The sequence below is a fragment of the Stegostoma tigrinum genome, chromosome 18, assembly GCF_030684315.1.
Source record: "Stegostoma tigrinum isolate sSteTig4 chromosome 18, sSteTig4.hap1, whole genome shotgun sequence".
NCBI classification, from domain to species: Eukaryota; Metazoa; Chordata; class Chondrichthyes; order Orectolobiformes; family Stegostomatidae; genus Stegostoma; species Stegostoma tigrinum.
In genome coordinates, this window is record NC_081371.1 from 27,531,930 (window position 1) to 27,553,152 (window position 21,223).

Here is a 21,223-nt window from a genome sequence, read left to right on the forward strand (position 1 = left end):
AGTGATGCAACTTCATTTGGTCTGGTCAGAACAGGCTAAAAACCTTTAGCACCCAGGTGAAGCCCAGTTATCACCTAAGGCAAGACCCTGTAACATCATTGTTTACAATGAATTAGCTGAATTTATCCATGGTGACCACAGGAGCAGAAACTTTGTCATTGTTTCCACTCCCCATTCCTATCCAGAGCTCTTTGTTGCAAAATGAACACTGGATAATGCCAATCCTAACCTAGACTATAACCAGCAAACAATCACAGTCAAGGTGCAAACATGAAAAATGATCATCTGGATAAGATATAAGAATATCTAGAATCCATAAAAGCACAGACATTTCTAACCATTTTGTTCACATATAATGTTGTGACACAAAGCTAGAGCATGTGGGACTTGAACTCCTGGCCCAGAGGTAAGGACACTACTACTGCACCACAAGAGTCCCTCTTATTTGAATTCCTGTCCCAAAATATTAAACTGGACTAGTGGAATACCCGGCCAGTGACATTACACCACTACACCACCATCTCCCCCTCTGTGGAAGTACATACTAACATAAATCATCTCTTTCTGAAGCAGCAGGGACAACTGGGAAAAGAATACAATTCACAAGCTAAATGATTCATTTTAGAACTGAATAATGTGTACCTGTTATCAAATTCTGTGACATTTTGAATTTGATTTCTGTATTGCTCAAGCAAAACCCATTCTGAGCAATTCACCATCTTTTTCTGTTGGTTTCTGTTGAAATAATGAAACTGGACGCCTCCAACAGGTGTGAAACAAATGTAACAATTAGGTAGATAAGTGGCATTCTTCACAAGCCAGTCCACATTCAATAAGGCATATTCATGGAGATGTAAACCAGCACCTGAAGAAACAAAACCGACAGCATTTTAATACTGGTCTAAAACATCATGAAAAAAGAAACTACAAATTTGATATTATCGATATTAGTCAGACAATGATGTTTGCTTCACGATTGACTGATTAGAAAGCAGACTTTCATAGCTGCTAAGCACACATCTAACAAATCCAGTCAGGTTGAAATCCGATTCAACAAGACATTGAGGAAACAGTGAGAAAATGCTAACATAGTCTGCCCCATTGTGATTTTCTTGTTCTACTGGGTAATGCTAAATAGCAAGATACTTGGAAGAAATTCTCATACTGAACCACCTAATCTTCTTGATTCAGTGAAGGGATATTGTACTCTGCAATTTTTAATTTTAAAAATTAGGGATTCCCAAAAATGATAAGAAGCTTTTAAGTTTTCCTTATCACTACTTGACAACCCCAACAATGATAGAAGAATAAAACTACTCAAGGTAGGCTTACAACTGCAGGAACATATGTTGAGTGAAAATTCAATCGTGTGGTCATGGTGCAAACTGCAACCAAATATTTTGGGCATTCAGATGGATGTTTTATGCTACCAAAAACTAGTTGTTACAAATGTTTTTCATCCAAAATAGACTAGTAAAGTAAGCTGAGGTAAGTGTACCAATTCAGCATTAATTCAGAAACAATGACGCCCTTGAAATATCAAGGATTTCAAAGTCTGCAAGCTGGATAGAATCACATTCAATTATGCTCTGCAACCATAGATTCTATAACTTGAGAAAGAGGTCATTCTTCAAACCTGAATTTGAGAAACTATGACATGTTTAAATTTATTCCTGGGGTTTGTGTACAAAATGAGAGCTTTGAGTTGCTGCTCTGTTTCACTAACATAATTGCTAGATGCTAAATATAGACAGACTTTAGACCCATCCAAGACAATAAAGGTCTATATTTAAATATCTCTCTCTGTATGACACAGAGACAAACAGAGCACGCAATTATCCTGGTTTGATCCTTAGTCTGCACTGAGGCAGCTAGTTTGGTTGGTGGATCACAGAACCTCCAACATCAGTTGGCTGTGCAAAGAAAAATTCAGTCAGCATTCTGATTCGAATCACAATCTTTATCTAGGGAATGCTGCTTTAAAGAGGATATACACAACTGAACATAGCACTGGTCTTTAATATGATCCTGTCTTTGTGAAATGATCTGCCATTTGGACAAACTACTTGAACAGAGAAAAATATTGTCAGAAGCACTTCAGGAATCAAAGTCTGGTAACAGATTAACACTTCTTGGAAGAGGAGGAAAGAAACATTAAGAAAGGAAGGAAGTAAAGTGTTCTCCAAAACAAATTTGAACAAAAAAGTATTTTAATTATCCAGGGGCTTTTGATAGCTGGTAGTTCAATAGGACACAACAGAAAAACAGGCAATGCAGTGCATTTGTGTTCTCAACATCAACCACCTTGTCTAACAATCTTATCACCCAACTCCCCCATTTTCCCCATCTCATCAATTGTGAAACTTTCTCTATTCCAACTTTGCATTTACATGCATTGTTTCAACAATGTGAACAATCCTCAATGAGCCATTGGTATCGTTATTTTTTGAACATCCTATTCAATTCTTTGCAATTTTACCGACTATGCCTTCTCATTAGAAATAATCTACAATTATGCTTCTCATATCATAACTCTTTAAAAGGAGAACTAATGCTTTAATTTTTCTATACTTCTACATTCTTCCTGCAACATTGACCTAAAACTCAAGAGCAGCAACTACCAAAACATCTTGTTTAAGTTCAGTGTCGCAGTCTTAAGTTTTTAATCATTAAGACAGGAAAATAAGGAATCTGTTTACTTTTCATCTACTTTGAGTTATGATTTGCACTGAAAAGAAGAAAAACAATACCTGCACTCTGAATTGCTACCTAATTGAATGTTGGGCGAGGATGGTGACTGGATTCAGCTTTGATGTTAAATAGCTGCAGGGAACTGCTGGCCAACTTCATCTGTCATTTGCTGGAGGGTTGCTGTTGTGATGAACCTGCTGTTATGTGCAGTGAATCAGCAGTTTTCCAGAAATGGAGTTGGTATCAGTGAATGGGGAAAGTGACCATGCAATATTTGATGCATATGTCTATATATCTCAGGTATGAAGTAATGTAAGCACTTTTTAAATCGCCCAGCATGTAAATAGAGTAACTCCAGTCTCTGAGGTTTTGAATTCATTTACAGAATGAATCTTAAAAGAAAAGCATTGCTAACCAGTAAATATTGACATCAATGTCTTTCCTAGCTTAGGTTAGCTAACTGCGGATCAGGAATTTAACTTGGGCTTCCATCCTCTATATGCCTAATTTTATATATAAATACACTGGCTAATATACAAGCCATTTCAGCACTTGCATGCTTTGTTTTGTAGATTCTTACCTACCCAGGAAGGTCCTCATCTGAAGCAAGAATCAATACAGATAGGTGTAAGGGACAAAAAATGAATGCTGGATACTGTGGCAAGACAAAGACTTGGATTACAATCTGAGGTAACAAGATGTAGAGCTGGATGGACACAGCAGGCCAAGCAGCAGAGGATCAGGAAAGCCAAAGCTTCAGGTACAGATCCTTCTCAAGAATATTTCTCAAAATCTACTGGCAACAATTGTACCTAAGTGTAAGTTAAACTGGACCCTTCGCTGACGAACTTCTTCAAACTGTCTGAGCTAAAGATGCACAAGATGAAGCAGAATATAAATCAATACATTGTTTCCTGTGAAATAAACCAATAGGAACAAAATTTATGGTAGTTATTCAACTCAAATAGAACTTGTATTGCTACAAAACAAATAATGGGTTATATTTTCCCACATTAGTTGAGCATTTGATTCAACTTAAGATCATTTCCAATCATGTCTTCCTGTATTTTGCCCTTAACATAAATCATTAATATCAACTTACTACTATTTCAAAAGATCTCTACAGCTCAAATATGAATACAAAAGTTAAAAGCAGGAGAGGATTTGGTCCATCACGCCTGTTCCACTAATTAATATAATCATGATTAATTGGATTGTTACTTCTACTCCATATTCCCACCTACCTCTGAAAACTTTTTATCCCCGTGTGTACCAATAATCTATCCACTTCTGCACAGAGAATATTCATATACTTTGGGCCCATCATTTTTGGGCCAAGTGCAAGTTACGCAAGGTTCTTTGGAGGGATTCCTGCCTGAGTCCTAACAGTTTCTTGTCATAACTTACTAAATGTACCTCATTAACTACCCAACACCTCTTTGGAACCTCATTTTCAATTCCAGCCACATCTTACCACACACTGTTCCCAAACTGAAATGCCACTTTTCAGACATCTGCTGAAACACTGCCACCCCTTTCGGTCCACAAAAAAAAAAAGGCTGCAGTTCACCTGGATGAACACTTGCATTCTGAAGCTGCCATGTTTGATCAAGGATATCTCCAGAAGATGCAGGAGAAGGGGATGATGGCATTGCATTTCTCCAACAGGGACCCAGAGATGCCACTCAAAGGATTGGCACAAAGTCTTCTTCTCAGAGAACTGGAAGAGATGGCCATGACAAGACCAAACACCCAGGGCTGTCTCAACAATACAAACGAAAGGCAAGAAGGTCCGAGACCATCTCCACTGTGGAAGGTATGTGCTACTTAGTAGCAGAATACAAAATCTTTACAGGGTGGACGCAGGCCATTTTGCACACCGAGTTCTCAGTGAACCTCTGAACAGCATCCCAACCAGATCCACCACCCTCCCATCTCTGTAACCTTACATTTCTCATGTCTTATCCATCTAGCCTGCACATCGCTGGACACTACGGGGCAATTTAGCTTGGCCAATGCACCTAACCTGCACATCTTTGGACTGTTGGGGGGAAAAAAAACACAGGAGTACCCGGAGGAAATCCACACAGATGGAGAGATTGTCTGTGTGGAGATTGAACAGTCACCAGAGGGTAGAACTGAACCCAGGTCCCTGGCACTGTGAGGCAGCACTGTTAACCACTGAGCCACCATGCCATTCTCTGCTACATCACACTTAATCACTGTCTGGTACTGTACCCATTTCCCCAATGAGGGTCACACTTTACCACTCTCACTGTTGTCTGCAACATCTTCCTTCACCCAGTTTCAAACTCCACTAACCCTGCATGTCCTCCATGCAGCCTATTTACTGGCAAGGCACCTCATCACTGTTCAACAACTTGCACCAGTATTAACAAAATGTGCCACCCACTTCATCTCAGCCAATTCTTCCCTTTCTCTCATTAGAGGAGAGAACAGCCCAGAACAGGGCAAAGAGAGCCTGTACAGGTGAAGGGATGCCCAAAATTGGGCTCTTCACCCATACAAAAAGAGTAGCTGTCTCTTGCAGGAAAACAGAACAAAACGGAAACATCCTATCAACTGATTAAGTCCCATTCTTCATTCCACTACTACTCTCTCATTGAATGTGATTGATAGGGTTTCAATGTACACCACTTCTAACCCCTAGCTGCGATGGCTTCTTTGTCTTTGTCTTGCAGGTCCTGCCAACATATCCACCGCCTCCACAGTGAATCAGCCACTCCCTAAGATTGCTCCATCTCAACTTTTGCTGATAAGAATATGGAGTCATCAGAAAATTTGACAAGCCTGCCTCCTGTATTCCCCACAGCAGGTCTAGTACTGACACATCAGGGAAAACATTGGGCTTAGAAATTGTGGGACCTCACTGTGACAGTGTACAGCTGGCTAAGAAATTCCCCAGCCCATTGAGACTCTCAGGATACAGGGACCAGGCACCTGATTAGCTCCAGACAGGAGATAATTGAAATAACTCTGTATTAGCCAAAGTCCTAGAAGCATATGCTATTGGATGTTTCTCTCTATTGGGCCAACTACAAGCTTATACCACCTATGTGTTGCAAAGGGAGGCATTGCACATCAATACCAGATCACGCCAGTGATCATAGTGAAGGTGTTGACCTTCTAAGATGATAACTGTCTCCTCACCTCCCTGAAAGCTATGCCTTGGCTACATGACTATTTCCAAGGCTGACTTTTTTTTAAAAGACTTGATGTGAAGGTGCTGGGATAGAGGCCAGGCTATGTATGAACTTTCCATAATAATTTACCAGTCCAAGGAAAGACCTAAGCTGTGGTACAATTGAGAGACACCTTTGATTGCTCTCACTTTATCTTCCAACAGGTGCAATGCAGTCTTGTTGATTCTGTAGACTGACATCACTTTGGGTGCCTGGAACACATGTTTTTCCCAACTAAGGTGTACACCCACCCGGGAGAAACATCTAAGGAGTATATTCTCCAAGTGCTTCTTATTGGTCTTCCATTATTAGCATGTCATTTAGATAAACAGTGACCCCGGAGTAGATCTTGCAAAACGTTCTCCATTGTCCACTGAAACATTGCACAGGCTGACAATATCCCAAATAGCAGTCTTGTATATTGGTACAAAGCCTTATGGGTTTAACTGCAGCATACTTCTGGGAATCCTCATCTAACCGCAATTGTTAAGTATGCATGGCTCGTGTCCAGTTTCGTAACGGCGAGTCCCCCGACAGCTTTGCATACAAATTCTTAGTTTGAGGGATTGGCTATTTATCCAGTTCTGAAAAGCTGTTTACCATTTGTTTAAAACCCCTTGAGGTGAACAGACCCGTTGGGCTTCATAAATCAGTATAACTGCTGCTGCCCATTCTGCAAACTGGACTGGTTTTATGATTCTTTCACTTTGCAGCCTTCTGATTTCTTACTCTACTTTTGCCCATAAGGCAAATGGATCCAGGTGGCTCTTGCAGGATTGTGGAACTGCTTCCTGGTCAACATAAATGTAGCCTTGGATCATCTTGTTAGTCCCTAGACCTTGCTGAAAAACATCCAAATATTTATTTAGAAAATAGCTGCCTGAGTGAAACCCTAAACTGCATAATGTTAAGCCAATCAAGGTGAATCTTCCTCAGGAAATTTCACCCCATCAAGCTTGGGCCCAAGCCTTTAACTATAATCAGTGTTCACTGAACCAGCTGCTTGTCATAAGAGAACTGAACAGAAGCAATGCAGTCATAGCGTCAGAGAGTCATATAGTAATACAGAAAGAAACAGACCTTTCAGTCCAACTTGTACCCTTTAACTGAAGAGGTTCTTCAGTATAGGTTTGCAGGTCTAGCTGAAGTCTTCAGCAAATTTAAGGGTTGGAGTCCAGAGCGAATTTTGTCAAAAGACACTGATAAGGCCACACTGGTACTGACCTCCATTATAATTAAATGATAATTATGTCATTTTATAATATAATAAAATTAACCAGATGTTTTTATTGATTGGTTCTGATTTAGATGTTGCTAAGCAATTTAAACTATTCCAAACCATTTGTAGATGGACATTCCAGCATGTGTACTGTCCTGGATACTGGCCTATAGGTGCTCTTACCCCATTTAGGTTTATTGGACTCTTTTGCTGTCTTGAGCCCACACACCAGCAGCAACGACAATGGCTTGGTGAAGAAAATTTTAACTGCTTGTCCAAGGTTTGGCTTTGTTTTGGGCTGATGTAGAGCCCTTTTTTCAGGATATGTCCTAAGTGAAGCTATGCAATTACCTTTGCTCAAGTAGTGTTTCCCAAGCTCAGTCAGACTGGGAAGGGTGTCCACTTCCATCAGAATACCCTGGAACTCCTATGCAAAACTTGCTGGATAATAAAGCCAGTTATAGTCCAGTCGGACTTCAGCTAGTAAGTGCTTTTGCATGGTTACATCATTAATCCCAGGTACCAGTCTCTCAGCATCTCATTAATGGTTAAACCAAAATCACACACCTCTGCCAGGCATCTTAACCTTGTCAAATATCCCAATATGGATTCCCCTGGTTATTGAACTGCTGAGTAGAACTGTTTGTGTCTCAGAATTAGAGGCAGGTTGGGGTTGTAATATTGCTTAACTAAATCTGTTAACTCTTGAAAGGTTTTCATATCTAGCATCTCAGAAAAGGTTAGGCTCCTAATAACTGAAAAAGCTGTGGGTCTACAAGCGGTCAGGAGAATTACTTGTTTTTCATCTGCCCAGAAAACAAAATTTAAAAAACATTGCATTCTGTTCACATACTGGATCCAGTCTTTGATGCTAGGATCAATGAGTCAGGCTTCCCAAATAACAGCATGATACTCCAAACACAGGACTGTTGAGTGAATTTCTTCAGGAGTGTGCTTTTTCTCTCATCACCACTGGAATAACTCCACAGAGGCCCATCAGCAGGTCATCCTTTATTTGCAAATGGAGAGTCCTTGACACTGATCCAGCTTCTTCAGAGCCAGCTCTCAGAATGTTAGAATATTTGACAGTCCTGTTTATATCTGACAGGTAGGGCTCTCAGATTAACAGCCCCAATCAGAGAACTCATATTCCATGAGGGCCACCTGGCTGACCTCTTACAATCACTACAATAACTCTGGCGGTGTCAGCAGTCAGGGAGCTCATCCACATGCACAAGTAGCAAGTGGAGGGGCAGATAACTGTGTGGGACACAATGGCTTTCATTGCCCAAACACTGCAGCAGCACAGTGAGTCTAGTTGTTTGCATGATAGGTTGGAGGCTGCAACGTACAGCAGGTCCAGCACACTCAAGGACTGCTGGAGAGGTATATATAGCTGCACTCCATTACCACAACCAATACTCTTCAGAACACAAAGCATGACAATAGGAAAATGGGGAGCTTGGCAATCACTTTAACTGCCACCTTTCTCACTAGGGAGCAGAACCAGTGCAAGAAGGAACTCAGTTGGAGGAGGAACCACAGAGATCCCTTAGAAGCACAAAAGTGCGATGAAAACAATTGGTCTCTCAATGTCGACAAAACTTAAGAACTGATCATTGGCTTCAGAAAGGAGAACACGTCCTTATCTACATCAACAGAACAGAGGTTGAGAGAATGAAGAACATCAAATTCCTCAGTGACGATAACCAGTGACCAGTCCTAGATTTCCGACATAAATGCAACCCAGTCAAGAAGGCACAACAATGCCTCTTCTTCCTTAGGCGGCTCAGTAAGTTTGGCATGTCAATAAAGGTCCCTCACCAACTTCTACAGATACACCACTGAAAGCATACTGTCCAGGTGCATAATGGCCTGGTGTGGCAACCGCTCTGCCCAAGGCCGTAAGAAACTACAGAAGGTGGCGTGCACAGCCCAGACCATCACAGAAGCCAACCTTCCATCCATGGACTCAATTTACACAGCTCACTGTCACAGAAAGGCAACCAAAATCAAAGACCCATCACACCTGGTAATAATCTCCTACAACCTCTTCTGTCAGACAGAAGATAGAGACCTGAACACACAAAATCAGGTTCAGAAACAGATTCTTTCTGCCCGTTATCAGACTGTTGAATGGATTCTAGCCTCAAATAATGTAACTTGTATGCCTCTAAGTCTTTTCACTCTATACATCCTTTGTTTGCTATGATCCACTTGTACCACTCATAAATGAAGCTTTTCATGATATTTCAGCACACATGTCAATAAATCAAAAAAAAAAATCAACCAGAGGCATTGCAGTGTTGGCTGGGTCTTGACTTTCACCTTTTGCCTAAAGTTTGGGCCCAATGGGGCCCAATTGTATCTGGTTAGTCGACCCTTAGCATGGCTGGTCCCTCAATAGTTAATATTGTGGAGACAGGGAGGCTGTGAAATGACTTGAACAGTTTCAGAGAGTGGGCAAAGTAGCAGCAGGTGGAATACAATGTGGGGGAAATGTGAGGTTGTGCGCCTTGGCAAGAAGAACACAAGCCTTTTCCCAATTTCGAAAATGCCTTGAAAACCTTAAATACAAAAAGGTTCTTAACAGAACCCCAACCAGAACTCCTAATTTAGTTGGCAGCTAGAAAGGCAAATACAATGTTCACATTTATTTCAAGGCAGCTAGAATTCATGAGCAGGTGATACATTGCTTGGACTGTATAAGGCTGTGGTCAGACTGCATTTGGAATATTGAATATGGAGATCCTTCAAAACAAGCCCCTGACCTAAAGTTGCCAGGTAACCACTGATTTCCACGTCAGATTTTCTCCAGGTTTACCTTGTTTGGCAAGTTTCGTTTTCAGTAGGAAAAGTTGAACACTAATGAGGTGGGCTGGGCCATTAACAAGATGTTAGCAAGCAAAATTCCACTGAATGGGCAATTGCTGTTGTTGTTGACCAAAAAAACTCCACACGTGACTTATCAAAAGCATAAAAGATGGCACAAGATGCTCAATATGTGGAGATAGACTTCACTGGACTTCTCACATGACTCTGCCTCAAATCTTGCAAAACCCACATTGCCTTGACACCTACAAGATTCTGCCCTCTGCCTCCCTGCTTTTGGGAAGAGTGTTCCAGAATCCTAGTTTTGAAATGGTAAGCCTTATTTCTGGATTCTCCCACAAGAGGAAACGTCCTCTGCATATCCACCCTGTCATGACCATGATGATCTTGTGTATCAATCAAGTCACTACTTATTCTTCTAAACTCCAGTGGTTACAAGTCCAGATGGTTCCATGTTTCTGGTGGGGTGGAAGATGAACCCTATTGGAAGGGAGGGGTGGAGGTGAGAGAAGTGCGAGAGAAGTGCAAGTAGACAGGTACAGCGGAGGGCCACCTCAACCACAGTGAAAGGGAGCTCTGAGTAAGAACCAGCATGGAGACAAGAGTTTCAAAGTTGAAGCCAGATTGCATTGTGGAAACTGGAAGCCTTTTAAGATGAATTTTCCTAGTATTTATTTACTAACTTACCGGCTGTTGCATCAGCAACTAGCTTTCCAAATTTCTGGGAAATAAATTCAAAAGAAAGGTCACAAGAATCAGAATCACAGAAGTCATGACGATCCATTGAACTGACATTAAAGATTTATCTGCTGTCATGTGTACCCCATTTCAATGCAGAGTTTAAGAAAACAATAAGTTTACCTTTAGAAAGAATGACAAGCTAACCATCAGACGAAGGTGTGCGAAAGGACAATTGTTTGAAAGAATTTAAATGAAGATTGACAGTGTAAACTACCACCAGCCACTTGAAAAACAGTGTGTCAACAAGTGCTCAGAGTCAGCCAGCAGTCCTCATTAGTGAGCTGCTTCTTCATAAGAAAGATGAACAGGTGGTGGTTTAGGGAAGTTCCAGGGAACAGTTTCCGAACACTTCAGATAGAAAGCAAGATGTTGCATTAACAACTTTAATAAGATTCACTTGTTCCATGCTAACAGCCTGTTTACCTTCTAGTATCTACTGGATGTGGGGGGGGGGGGGGGGGGGGAAGAGACAGATTTATTGAGTTTACTTTTTAAAAATCTTTTTCTTCTAAGTTTTATGAATGCACAATGCTTTAAATGGCTAGTACTTTATCCGGGGTTTTCGGTAGGGAAGTATAAGCTCATGAAGCTTGAAATTATGATACTTGCTCTTATCTATGTGGGCACATTATATTTGTATGTGGCTTCATCAGTTGGGGTTTGTAGTCAGTTCTTGTCTCCAAGTTAAAACTAGAATTCAAAAGCCCAACTCAGGATTTGAGCACAATTTAGGCTGACATTTCAATACAGTCCTGAAAGATTGCTTCACAATTGAAATTGTTTGTAATGCACAGGCAATGTTAAACTGACACTATGCCTTCTCATGTATGAGCAAAGTATTCTAATATGAGGAAAAATAGAACTCTAAACTTAGAATTCATCTCCATGGAACCTCACCCTGTGGAAACGGACCATCGTGCTGGCTACAAAACAACAATTACACTTGTACGTAACTCATTGCAAATGAAGTGCTTTGAGATAACTTAAGAGATGAAACAGAAAGACAAGTTCTTCCATTTTAACAGATCTCAGTAATGTTCTTGTTGAATTGGAGGTTAAACTGTTTTCATATCCCCAAGGCCATTTAAATGGAATCACCAGTGCAGATCTGTGCTGTCTGCATGGATATAAAAAGGAAAATTCAAATAAAAAACAAACAAAGTCTTTTCTGTTGAACTAAGGCAATGTTCTTAGCTTGCTAAAACACTTCACTTCTTAACATTGTACTGGCATAGAATGTTATGTTGTTAAATATTATCATTTGCAAAAGCTCAATTGAAGTGGATGGCAAGCAAAGAATTAAGTCACCTGGATTTGGGTGTCACAGGAGTCAGAGCATGAGTCAATTATGAACTGGGGTTGGGACAGGGTAGGAAGTAGTGAAGTCAGCTTGAACCTAAACCATAAAACATCTGATAAAACGGGTAGGAAAAACACCTCAAAAAAAAAGTCAGATAAAAATAGAAAAATGACAGGAGGATCTGGGTGATATACCTAGGTGATTGTCATTTTGCATAACGTGCCCTGCAGGCATTGTATGACAGTGAAGCAGAAATTTTCCATTTTAAAATGTTAAATATTCCAACGTTGCACACAAGCCAATGCGAAAAGGAAAAACAAAAAAAGGTGAAGTAAGCTTAACGGAGGACTCTATAGCAACTACAAATAAAAGGAAGAATGTACATAAATATATAAAGCCTTTATATGTCTGAGATTTTTTGGCATTACATCACTAACATTGATGGTATTGACTTGTGTCTGGCCATGATTCATTAGCTATAAAGCTAAAATCGTCAATTTCTATATGCCCACTTTGCACCAGTACAATTAAATTGGAAATCTATGTTTTAAAGGAATTGGAGTTCTTGGAAGATACTAAATTATCAGATATGCCATTGAATTCACAATGATACTTAAAATTAGCCTAGGAGCATGCACTTGTAAAGGCAAGCAAAACAATCAAATTCCAGTTAAACAAATTCTGAAATCATGCATGGTCCAAAAGGGATGGCAGATCCTTCAGAGAGTATTCATATTTCCCATTCCAACAGTAAGGAGATTCTAAAGATGTAAATTGTTATACAAATAATACTTTATGCAACTCTTCCAATCTGCATTAATCAATTGTAGATAAACAATTGAAATCGCCTAATTAAACACAACTGTTGTTATAAAACAAAAATTCTGGAGAAACTCAGCAGGATAAGCAACATCTGTGAAGAGAAAATCAGTGTTAACTTTGAGTCCAGTGAGCCTTCAACCAGCAATTTCTGTTTGTTTGTTTCAAATTGCCAGTATCTGCGGTTCTTTGTTTTATTATATTACTGTTACTGTGTTAGTCTATCGTCACATTAACGTCAAGTGTCTCACTATCACTTCCAGAAGTTAATTTGAATTTCAATTCATTGTTATGGTCTGCAAAATCCAGGAAGCTCACCCTTGCATTTATTGTATTCCTAACTACGATTTCAGTTCCTGTATTTGTGTAAATTCTAATATACTTGGTGGTTTCGGTTCAAGACTACATCCCCAAAAGGTTAATAATCTTAAAATAGTGGAAGGAGCAACAATGGCTACATGCTCTTCCAAGTCAACAGACCTGGCCTGATATTCAAGCTACTGAATGCAACAGCATAAGAAATATAATTGGAGCAAACGCACAGCCCTGAAGATAAATAATTCATATTTGAAATTTCTGAGAACAAAATATAAGCTATTTTCTTTCCCAAAACAGAGCACAAAGAGAAAGCTGGGAAACTAAGGCAAGATACCACATACATTGGTCTAAGTAAACTCATAAGTTTAATAAAATCCATGACTATAACAGGATGCCAGCAGAGTGCAGTCCAAATGGAAGAGCATGCGTAGCTACAGTGGGGCAATGAGGTCTAAAAGCCAGAGAGGCTAGCTCAGTCAGTCGTCATCACTGAAGAATTAAGTCTTGTTATTAGACATGTTGGAAGGATGCTCAGTACTGCAAATACAAAAGTTCACAGCAAAGGGCTTGGTGCTGCCAAATGCAGAAGTGATTTATCAGAATTTGTTTAGCTAGACATAGAAACTTTCAAATGAGTTATCATAGTTGTTAAAAAAAAAAACTGTGTGGAGCTGGGGGAACGCAGCGGGTCAGGCAGCATCGGAGGAGCAGAAAAGTGAACATTTTGGGTGAGTATAAACCCAAAATGTTGACTTTCCTGCTCTTCTGACACTGCCTAACCTGCTGTGTTCCTCCAGCTCTACACTGTATTGACTGTCACTCCAGCATCTGCAGTTCTTACTGTCTCTCATCATAATCGTTTTAGTATTATAACCTCCTTAAATCTTGGATATAAGACAGAAGGTAACCATTGCCAGGCTAGTCACAAAACTGATGACCAGAATCAGTGCAAAAAAAACTAGTCATTAAATCAACATGTGTGTGTATGTTATGACACATCTCTGAAACAAGTGAGATTTGAGCCCAGGCCTTCTGACTCAAAATACTATTGCTGCACCAGAGTGTATGTGAACATGGCACTTTGATTTGACAGCAAGTACCCCAGAGATATTAAATACAAGAAACAAAGTGAAAAAAAATGTTACATCCAATCTGTTTCAGAGATAGTAGGAACTGCAGATGCTGGAGGATCTGAGATAACAAGGATTAGAGCTGGATGAACGCAGCAGGCCAAGCAGCATCAGAGGAGCAGAAAGGCTGACGTTGTGGGCCTCGACCCCCTTCCCCTCCCCCATTTCTGAAGAAGGGTCTAGGCCTGAAACGTCAGTTTTCCTGCTCGGTCTACTGCGTTTATCCAGCTCTGGATATAAGATAACAGGTGTAGAGCTGGATGAACGCAGCAGGCCGAGCAGAAAAACTAACATTTCAGGCCTAGACCCTCCTTCAGAAATGGAAGAAGGGAAGGGGGTCTAGGCCCACAACATCAGCCTTTCTGCTCCTCTGATGCTGCTTGGCCTGCTGCATTCATCCAGCTCTACACCTGTTATCTTATATCCAATCTGGTTTCTTTCTCTTTCTACTTCAAAAGAAAGACAGTTTACTTTCTGTCTTGGTTAAATATTGCGCAGCGAGGGTATTCGTGAAAACAGAGGTGGACATTGATACATTCAAAACAATACATTGTCGGTTTTTATTTTCCTACTCACATGGGTCAAAGATCTTAATTTGATGATCTAAACGTGGGCAGGTGCTGATAGGCCCAATAACAAGAATAGATCATAGCTGCAACTCCAAAAGATAACATTATATAATCTGAGCCAAAGCAAATTCCATTTGCTTCTGACTAAATGCAAAAGAAAATGTAGCCAACAGTACTCCACAGCAATCAATTAAATAGGCAGAGAGAAAGAGGTTGGACACCTATGATATTAATTACTTCAGAATATTAATCATATTGAGATGAATTCCAAGCCAAGTATAATTTTCTGTAATATGCTGTTTTTTTTTGGATTTCTGATTTTTCAAAAAATTACTCATTCACGGGATGAGGGCATCGCTGGCTAGGCAACATTTACTGCCCAACTCCAATTGCCCAGAGGGCAATTAAGAGCAGTTGAGAGCCAACCACATTGCTGTGGGCCCAGAGTCACATGTAGGCCAGACCAGGTAAGCTTGGCAGTTTCCTTCCCTAAAAGGACATCAGTGAACCAGATGGGTTTTTCCAACAATCGACAATGGATTCACGGTCATCATTAGACTCTTAAATCCAGATATTTGTTGAATTCAAATTCCACCATCTGCCATCACAAGATTCAAACCTGGGTCCACAGGACATTATCTGGGTCTCGGGATTAACAATAATACCATGAGGCCAGTCTCCCTGTGACAAAATGGTTTTATGCAAAGCCAAATGTTAATTTGTTAGACATTAAGGCAGTCCCCACTACCTAAATAAAGCAAAAAAATCTGCACAAGTTTTCAGGATGGTCCTATATCCCCCAAACAAAAAGTGTGTCCAATTGCAGCAACTCTGTGGTCACCTTTTCCGGTTTTAAATGATACTTTACTAATATTAATACTTGGCAAACGATGGGCTAAACGGCGATAAAATTTATCTATTCAATGAAGGCATCTGACACACTGGGCAATATATATGTGACGCAAAGTTATCGAACTTGGAGTCAAGTGCTTGCTCAATTATTCTCGCACAATTATTATGGCACAATGACAGCAGGCTGTGACCTCCATTGGACTTTTGCTTATGCACCTGACCGTGCACATTTTATGGCAGCAATGGCAATTCAACATGTCAGGTGCGAAGAATTCGGAGTTCCTGATGTTCTAATCCATGAAGTAAATTTCAGCAGAATGTTCCAAAGCAAGACAATGCAGCCATCGGATTATCTGCCAGACATCCCAGCGATTCCACCTGTGCTGAATTTGACTAGGCATATCCTTGTACGAAGCAGAAATGAGATGACCTGCATGATTCACCAAATGCAGTCTGACTATCTGTAAACTTTACATAGCTTTTATTAATAGACGGATCGAGTTCTGGAACCAAGAGGTTATGGTGAAGCTGTACAAAACTCTGGTGCAGCTGCACTTGGAGTATTGTGTACAGTTCTGGTCACCGCATCATAAGGAGGATGTGGAAGCTTTGGAAAGGGTACAGAGGAGATTTACTAGGATGTTGCCTGGTATGGAGGGAAGGCCTTACAAGGAAAGGCTGAGGGACTTGAGGCTGTTTTCTTTAGAGAGAAGAAGGTTGAGAGGTGACTTAATTGAGACATATAAAATAATCAGAGGGTTAGATAGGGTGGATAGGGACAGCCTTTTTCCTAGGATGGTGACGGTGAGCACGAGGGGGCATAGCTTTAAATTGAGGGGTGAAAGATATAGGACAGATGTCAGAGGTAGTTTCTTTACTCACAGTAGTAAGGGAATGGAACGCTTTGCCTGCAACAGTAGTAAATTTGCCAACTTTAGGTACATTTAAGTCATCATTGGATAAGCATATGGACGTACATGGAATAGTGTAGGTTAGATGGGCTTCAGATCGGTTTGACAGGTCGGCACAACATCGAGGGCCGAAGGCCTGTACTGTGCTGTAATGTTCTATGTATATGTATTTCTGCAACATGTACAAATAAACATGCATGGAAGACTCCCTCAAATTAGAAACGGAAGTAATAAATCTCATTTGGTGGGAACACCAGACAACTGACACAATTTAATTCTACTCAGTAAATTACTTTATGAAATCTTAAAAAGGAGCTATCCTTAAAGTTTGGATAAACATTAGCATAATAATCCCCAACAGATTTAAAAATAAAACAAAGACCTGGGGATCTGAAACAAACAAACAAAGACTGAAATGGCAGGAGAAACTCAGCAGGTCAGGCTTCTGTGGAGAGAAAACAGAATGATTGCACATGGACTCGAAAGGTTAACTCTTGTTTTATCTCACAGACCTGCTGGATTTAGAAATAGCTAAGTGCACCCAGACAAATCTTGAATTTTCACGTGCAGTGTCACTGGAAAGCAATAAAAGTTGATTAAAGGTTTTGCACAAAGCACTATCATACTATTTACACAGAAGAATTCAGGAACAAGTCATAAATGAATTTATGTGAGCACATGTTGTTTGGTTATTCTTTGCATAATTGATTCCTCTCAACCCTGGTCTCGAGTTTGCTTTTATTTCTAGAATGCAGGTTACACCACAGAAAAGTAAACAGATCCAAGTTTGATACAAAGTGCAAAGTTCCTATATTTCAAAAGGTCACTTCTTGGCTCTACAGGCACGAAATAACATTTCAACTCATTTTCATCAATTTCATAATATCTACAAACCTTTAAAGGAACAAAATCAGAGTCATCTGCAACCTTCTGAACCCTCACCGAACTGCCCTGTCAAAAATTACCTTTTATTCTGATCTTTTATTTCTTAAAAGAAAATACACCAATATCTCATGTTATACAGAATACTTGAAACATCCTCTCAGTTCACACCGTGGGAGATTCACCAATAATATATAAAAAGCTGTTACATTCCCTCAGTAACGGTTAACAGTTTGTCTTGCATTCATAGTTTTTCTTAGTTTGTGCTTTGATAAGTGCCTCCTCCCCAGACCCTTGATCAATACAGTACACCTCCAGATTTGTGAAATCCCCAACAGTCACACATCATTTTATCCAACGACTCACCAAACACAGAGGTAACAAGAATTGTAGACGCTGGAGTCAGAGTCAATACAGTGCGAAGCTGGAGCAACACAGCAGGTCAGAGGTGCAGGAATGTTGACATTTCAGGTTTACACCCTTCATCAGGGCTGGGGAGGGGGGCAAAAAAACAGAGCTCAGAAATAAACGGGGAGTTGGGTCAGAAGGAAGGAAGGTTGGTGACAGGTGAACACAGGTGGGGGCTGTAGAGATTGGTCAGTTGCAAGAGTAGGGTGGAAGGTAGGAAAGAAGATGAACAGAGTGTGTCAGATTAAGGAGGAAGGGATGGGAGGGAGGGTTAGACTTGGGATGAAGCCGGGGTGGGGGAGATTTTGAAACTGATGAATTTTATGTTCAGGCCGTCAGGCCACGAGCTCCCCAGTCAAAGTATGAGGTGTTGTTCCTCCAATTTGCGTGTGGCGTCATTGTGGCACTGGAGGAGGCCGGCCCAGGATGGACATGTGGCCCAGGGAGTGAGAGGGAAAGTTAAAATGGTTGGCAACCAGAAATTGTTGCTGATTATAGCAGACAGAGCACAGATGCTCTGCAAATCGGTCACCAATTCATCAACTTTACCAACACCTTTCACCCCAACCTCAACTTCACCTAGACTATCTTGGATACTCCTCCCCACTTCCTGGACCTCTCCATCTCCAGTATCTGTCTCAGCACCAACATCTATTTCAAAGCCACTGACTCTCGTAGTCATCTTGCCTACGCCTCCTCTTACCCACCCTCCTACAAGAATGCAATCTCTCACTCCCAATTCCTCCACCTCCACATCATCTGCTCCCAAGATGGAGCATTCTACTCCTAGTCAAACCTTACCCCCTCCGATGATCCAAACTGCCTCAACTGCATCTCCCGCACTTCTGCTCTGAAATCCCCACTCCTCAACAAAAATAAAGACAGAGTCCCCTGGTCCTCATATACCATTCTACCAACCTCTGCATCCAGCAGGTCATTCTCTGCCACCTGCAATCTGACCCCACCAGAGATATTTCCATCTCCACCGCTTCGGCCTTTTGTATGGGCCGCTCACTCCGTGACTTGCTCATCTACTCCACACTCAGCACCTTTCCCTGCAAGTGCTGGAGGTGCAACACCTGCCTCTACAACTCCTCTCTCACCTCTGTCCAAGGCCCAAAACAAACTTTCCATATCCGACAGGGGTTCACCTGTAGCATCCTCCAACCTTCAACACTGTATTCCGTTGCTCCCAATGTGGCCTCCTCTGCATTAGTGAGACTGAGTACAGACTAGGTGACCGATTCACGGTGCGTCTGCACTCTGTACACTATAACCAGCAACACCGTTCTGTTTGCCAACCTAACTTCCCATTAACATGTTCATCCAGGGCCTCCTCCAGTGTCCCAATGGTGCCACACACAAACTGGAGGAACAACATACTCGGCCTCTAATGGCCTGAACACAGAATTCACCAGTTTCATCTCTCCCCACCCCAGGGCCTATTTCCAAGTCCAACCCGCTTCCCCTCTCGTCCCTGCCTCCTGGACATGAGGCAACCTGTCCATCTTATCTCCCATCTATCAGCCCCACCCAACTAACTGACCAATTCTCACCAGTCCCTACCTGCATTCACCTATCACCATCGCACCTACCTTTCCCAGCTCCACCCCTGCTCTCTATTTATTACACAGCTCCCCTCCCAGTCCTGGATGCAGGGTCCCGAACCGAAACGTCGACGTTCCTCACTGCCGAACCGGCTTGATTCCTCCAGGTCTACACTGTATGTTGAATAAAGTGGTCATTTTATCTTCATTTGAAAGTTTTTTAAAAAAGCCAGTTTTCTAAAATATCCGCAACCCATTACGCAGTCGATTAATAAACCTCATATCATTGCTTACCTTTGGGCATCATCTGTATAATTTTAAAAACTGGACTTTGTTCAATTAATTCTTTTGCTCTGAAAAAGTGCATAGCTGGGGCAAATTTACCAGTTTTCATTCCTTCCATTATCTCCTTTGCTTTGATTCTCTTAAGTATACAATTAACCTGCAGTTCTTTTTCAGTCGAGAGGAGATTACCGCCTGTAAATTGGAACTGCTCCAGTTTTATCAAACTAGCTCGGTCGGCCGGAGTTGGAAACGTTTGACACACCGCAAACAAACAAAAGAAAAAGGAAAACACAGCTGCCTCTTTTCTGAAATTTGGTGCCTTCATTTTCAAAAGACCACACGGTTCTGTATAATATTCAAACGTTAGCGAGAACTGACGAGAACACGAAACGTGCAATCAATTATAAACTCAACTTTCGCTTCTGCAAAGATCTTGTACTTCCCTTTAAGGGGACAGCTGAAGTAACTGGACTGTTATTTGATATAGGAAACGCGTGCACCCACGTAAAGAGAAATTGTCACTTGTGTCCTGATGCCCATGACAGAAGGGTGACTTTTTTTAAAAAAAAGCAGTCACATCTCTGCTGATTACTCGGGGGCAAGGATAAGAAGTCGAATACATTTAACGCAATCAAACACCGAAGTAAAGGGACTGGGTGTTTTGGCAGGCGACAGCATTGAAATGGATGGGCGGTGCACGGTGTCACTCGCCCTTTCCCCAGGGAAGGGGGTGGGGGTGGGGATGGGGATGTCTTAGGGGAGTAAGGAAGGTTTTAGCCCGAGCGCGGGCTCCAGAACAACAACAACCGTTTAGAACGCGGAGATTCTGGGAATGGAACGTTGGGTGATCCAACAGAAACGCTCGCGCACTCTACCACTAGTTGCAACCTCCAACTAAACAACAAACGATAAGGCTCTCGACACCAATTCTAAAGTGCAGGAACTTAATATAGCAAGGAAGGAAACTAAAGAATAGCTCGATTATTCAATGGATAGTTTTCTCCCCACCCCAGTCATTCCTTCCCAAAATCCACAGACCAGCCTTATTAAACAAACTCGACGTTAAAACCCCCGGGGTGCGCACAATATATCCAGGCACTTCGCCCCACCTCCCCCATCCCAAAGGACAGCGCGGCTCAGCCCATTGGCTGGTACCCAGGAGACCTCTGCGTCACTTCCTGTTGGTGGCGACGAGCCTTTCTACTTTCTCGCGGGGGTGTCTGAGTTCCGAACGTGGCAGCGACTGCCCAACAAGCCGCCATTCTCCCCGTTGCCTCGGGCTCGGCCCGGCGTTCGCCATTGTGCACAGCAGGGGTGGAGGGCTGTCGGCAGTTTTGGTGAAGGGATGCGCCGGGCGTTGAGCAGTTCAGTGCGTCCTGGTCTCCCTCCGGTGTGTTGAAGGATTGGAGCACTCCCCTGTTGTTGTCCGGCCATCTGTTCCTCGCTGAGAATGGGGCTGCGAGATTGTTCCAGGATTACACACGCACGCCTGCACTGAGAGAGAGAGAGGGGAAGG

General features: G+C 41.7%; 1 protein-coding gene across 2 annotated transcripts in view; it reads right to left on the reverse strand.

Annotated features, from left to right (window-relative positions):
- Positions 1 to 20,804, reverse strand: part of LOC125461007 (adenosine deaminase 2-like) — a 77,844-nt gene extending 57,040 nt beyond the window's left edge. For both annotated transcript variants that reach the window (XM_059652421.1, XM_048549274.2), the window contains exons 1-2: positions 19,717 to 20,804; positions 643 to 865 (exon numbers count right to left, since the gene is read on the reverse strand). In XM_059652421.1, coding sequence (XP_059508404.1) covers positions 643 to 865; positions 19,717 to 20,032 — 539 coding nt within the window. In that variant the 5' untranslated portion in view covers positions 20,033 to 20,804. The remainder of the gene's footprint in view (positions 1 to 642; positions 866 to 19,716) is intronic.
- Between the last annotated feature and the right edge of the window lie 419 nt (positions 20,805 to 21,223).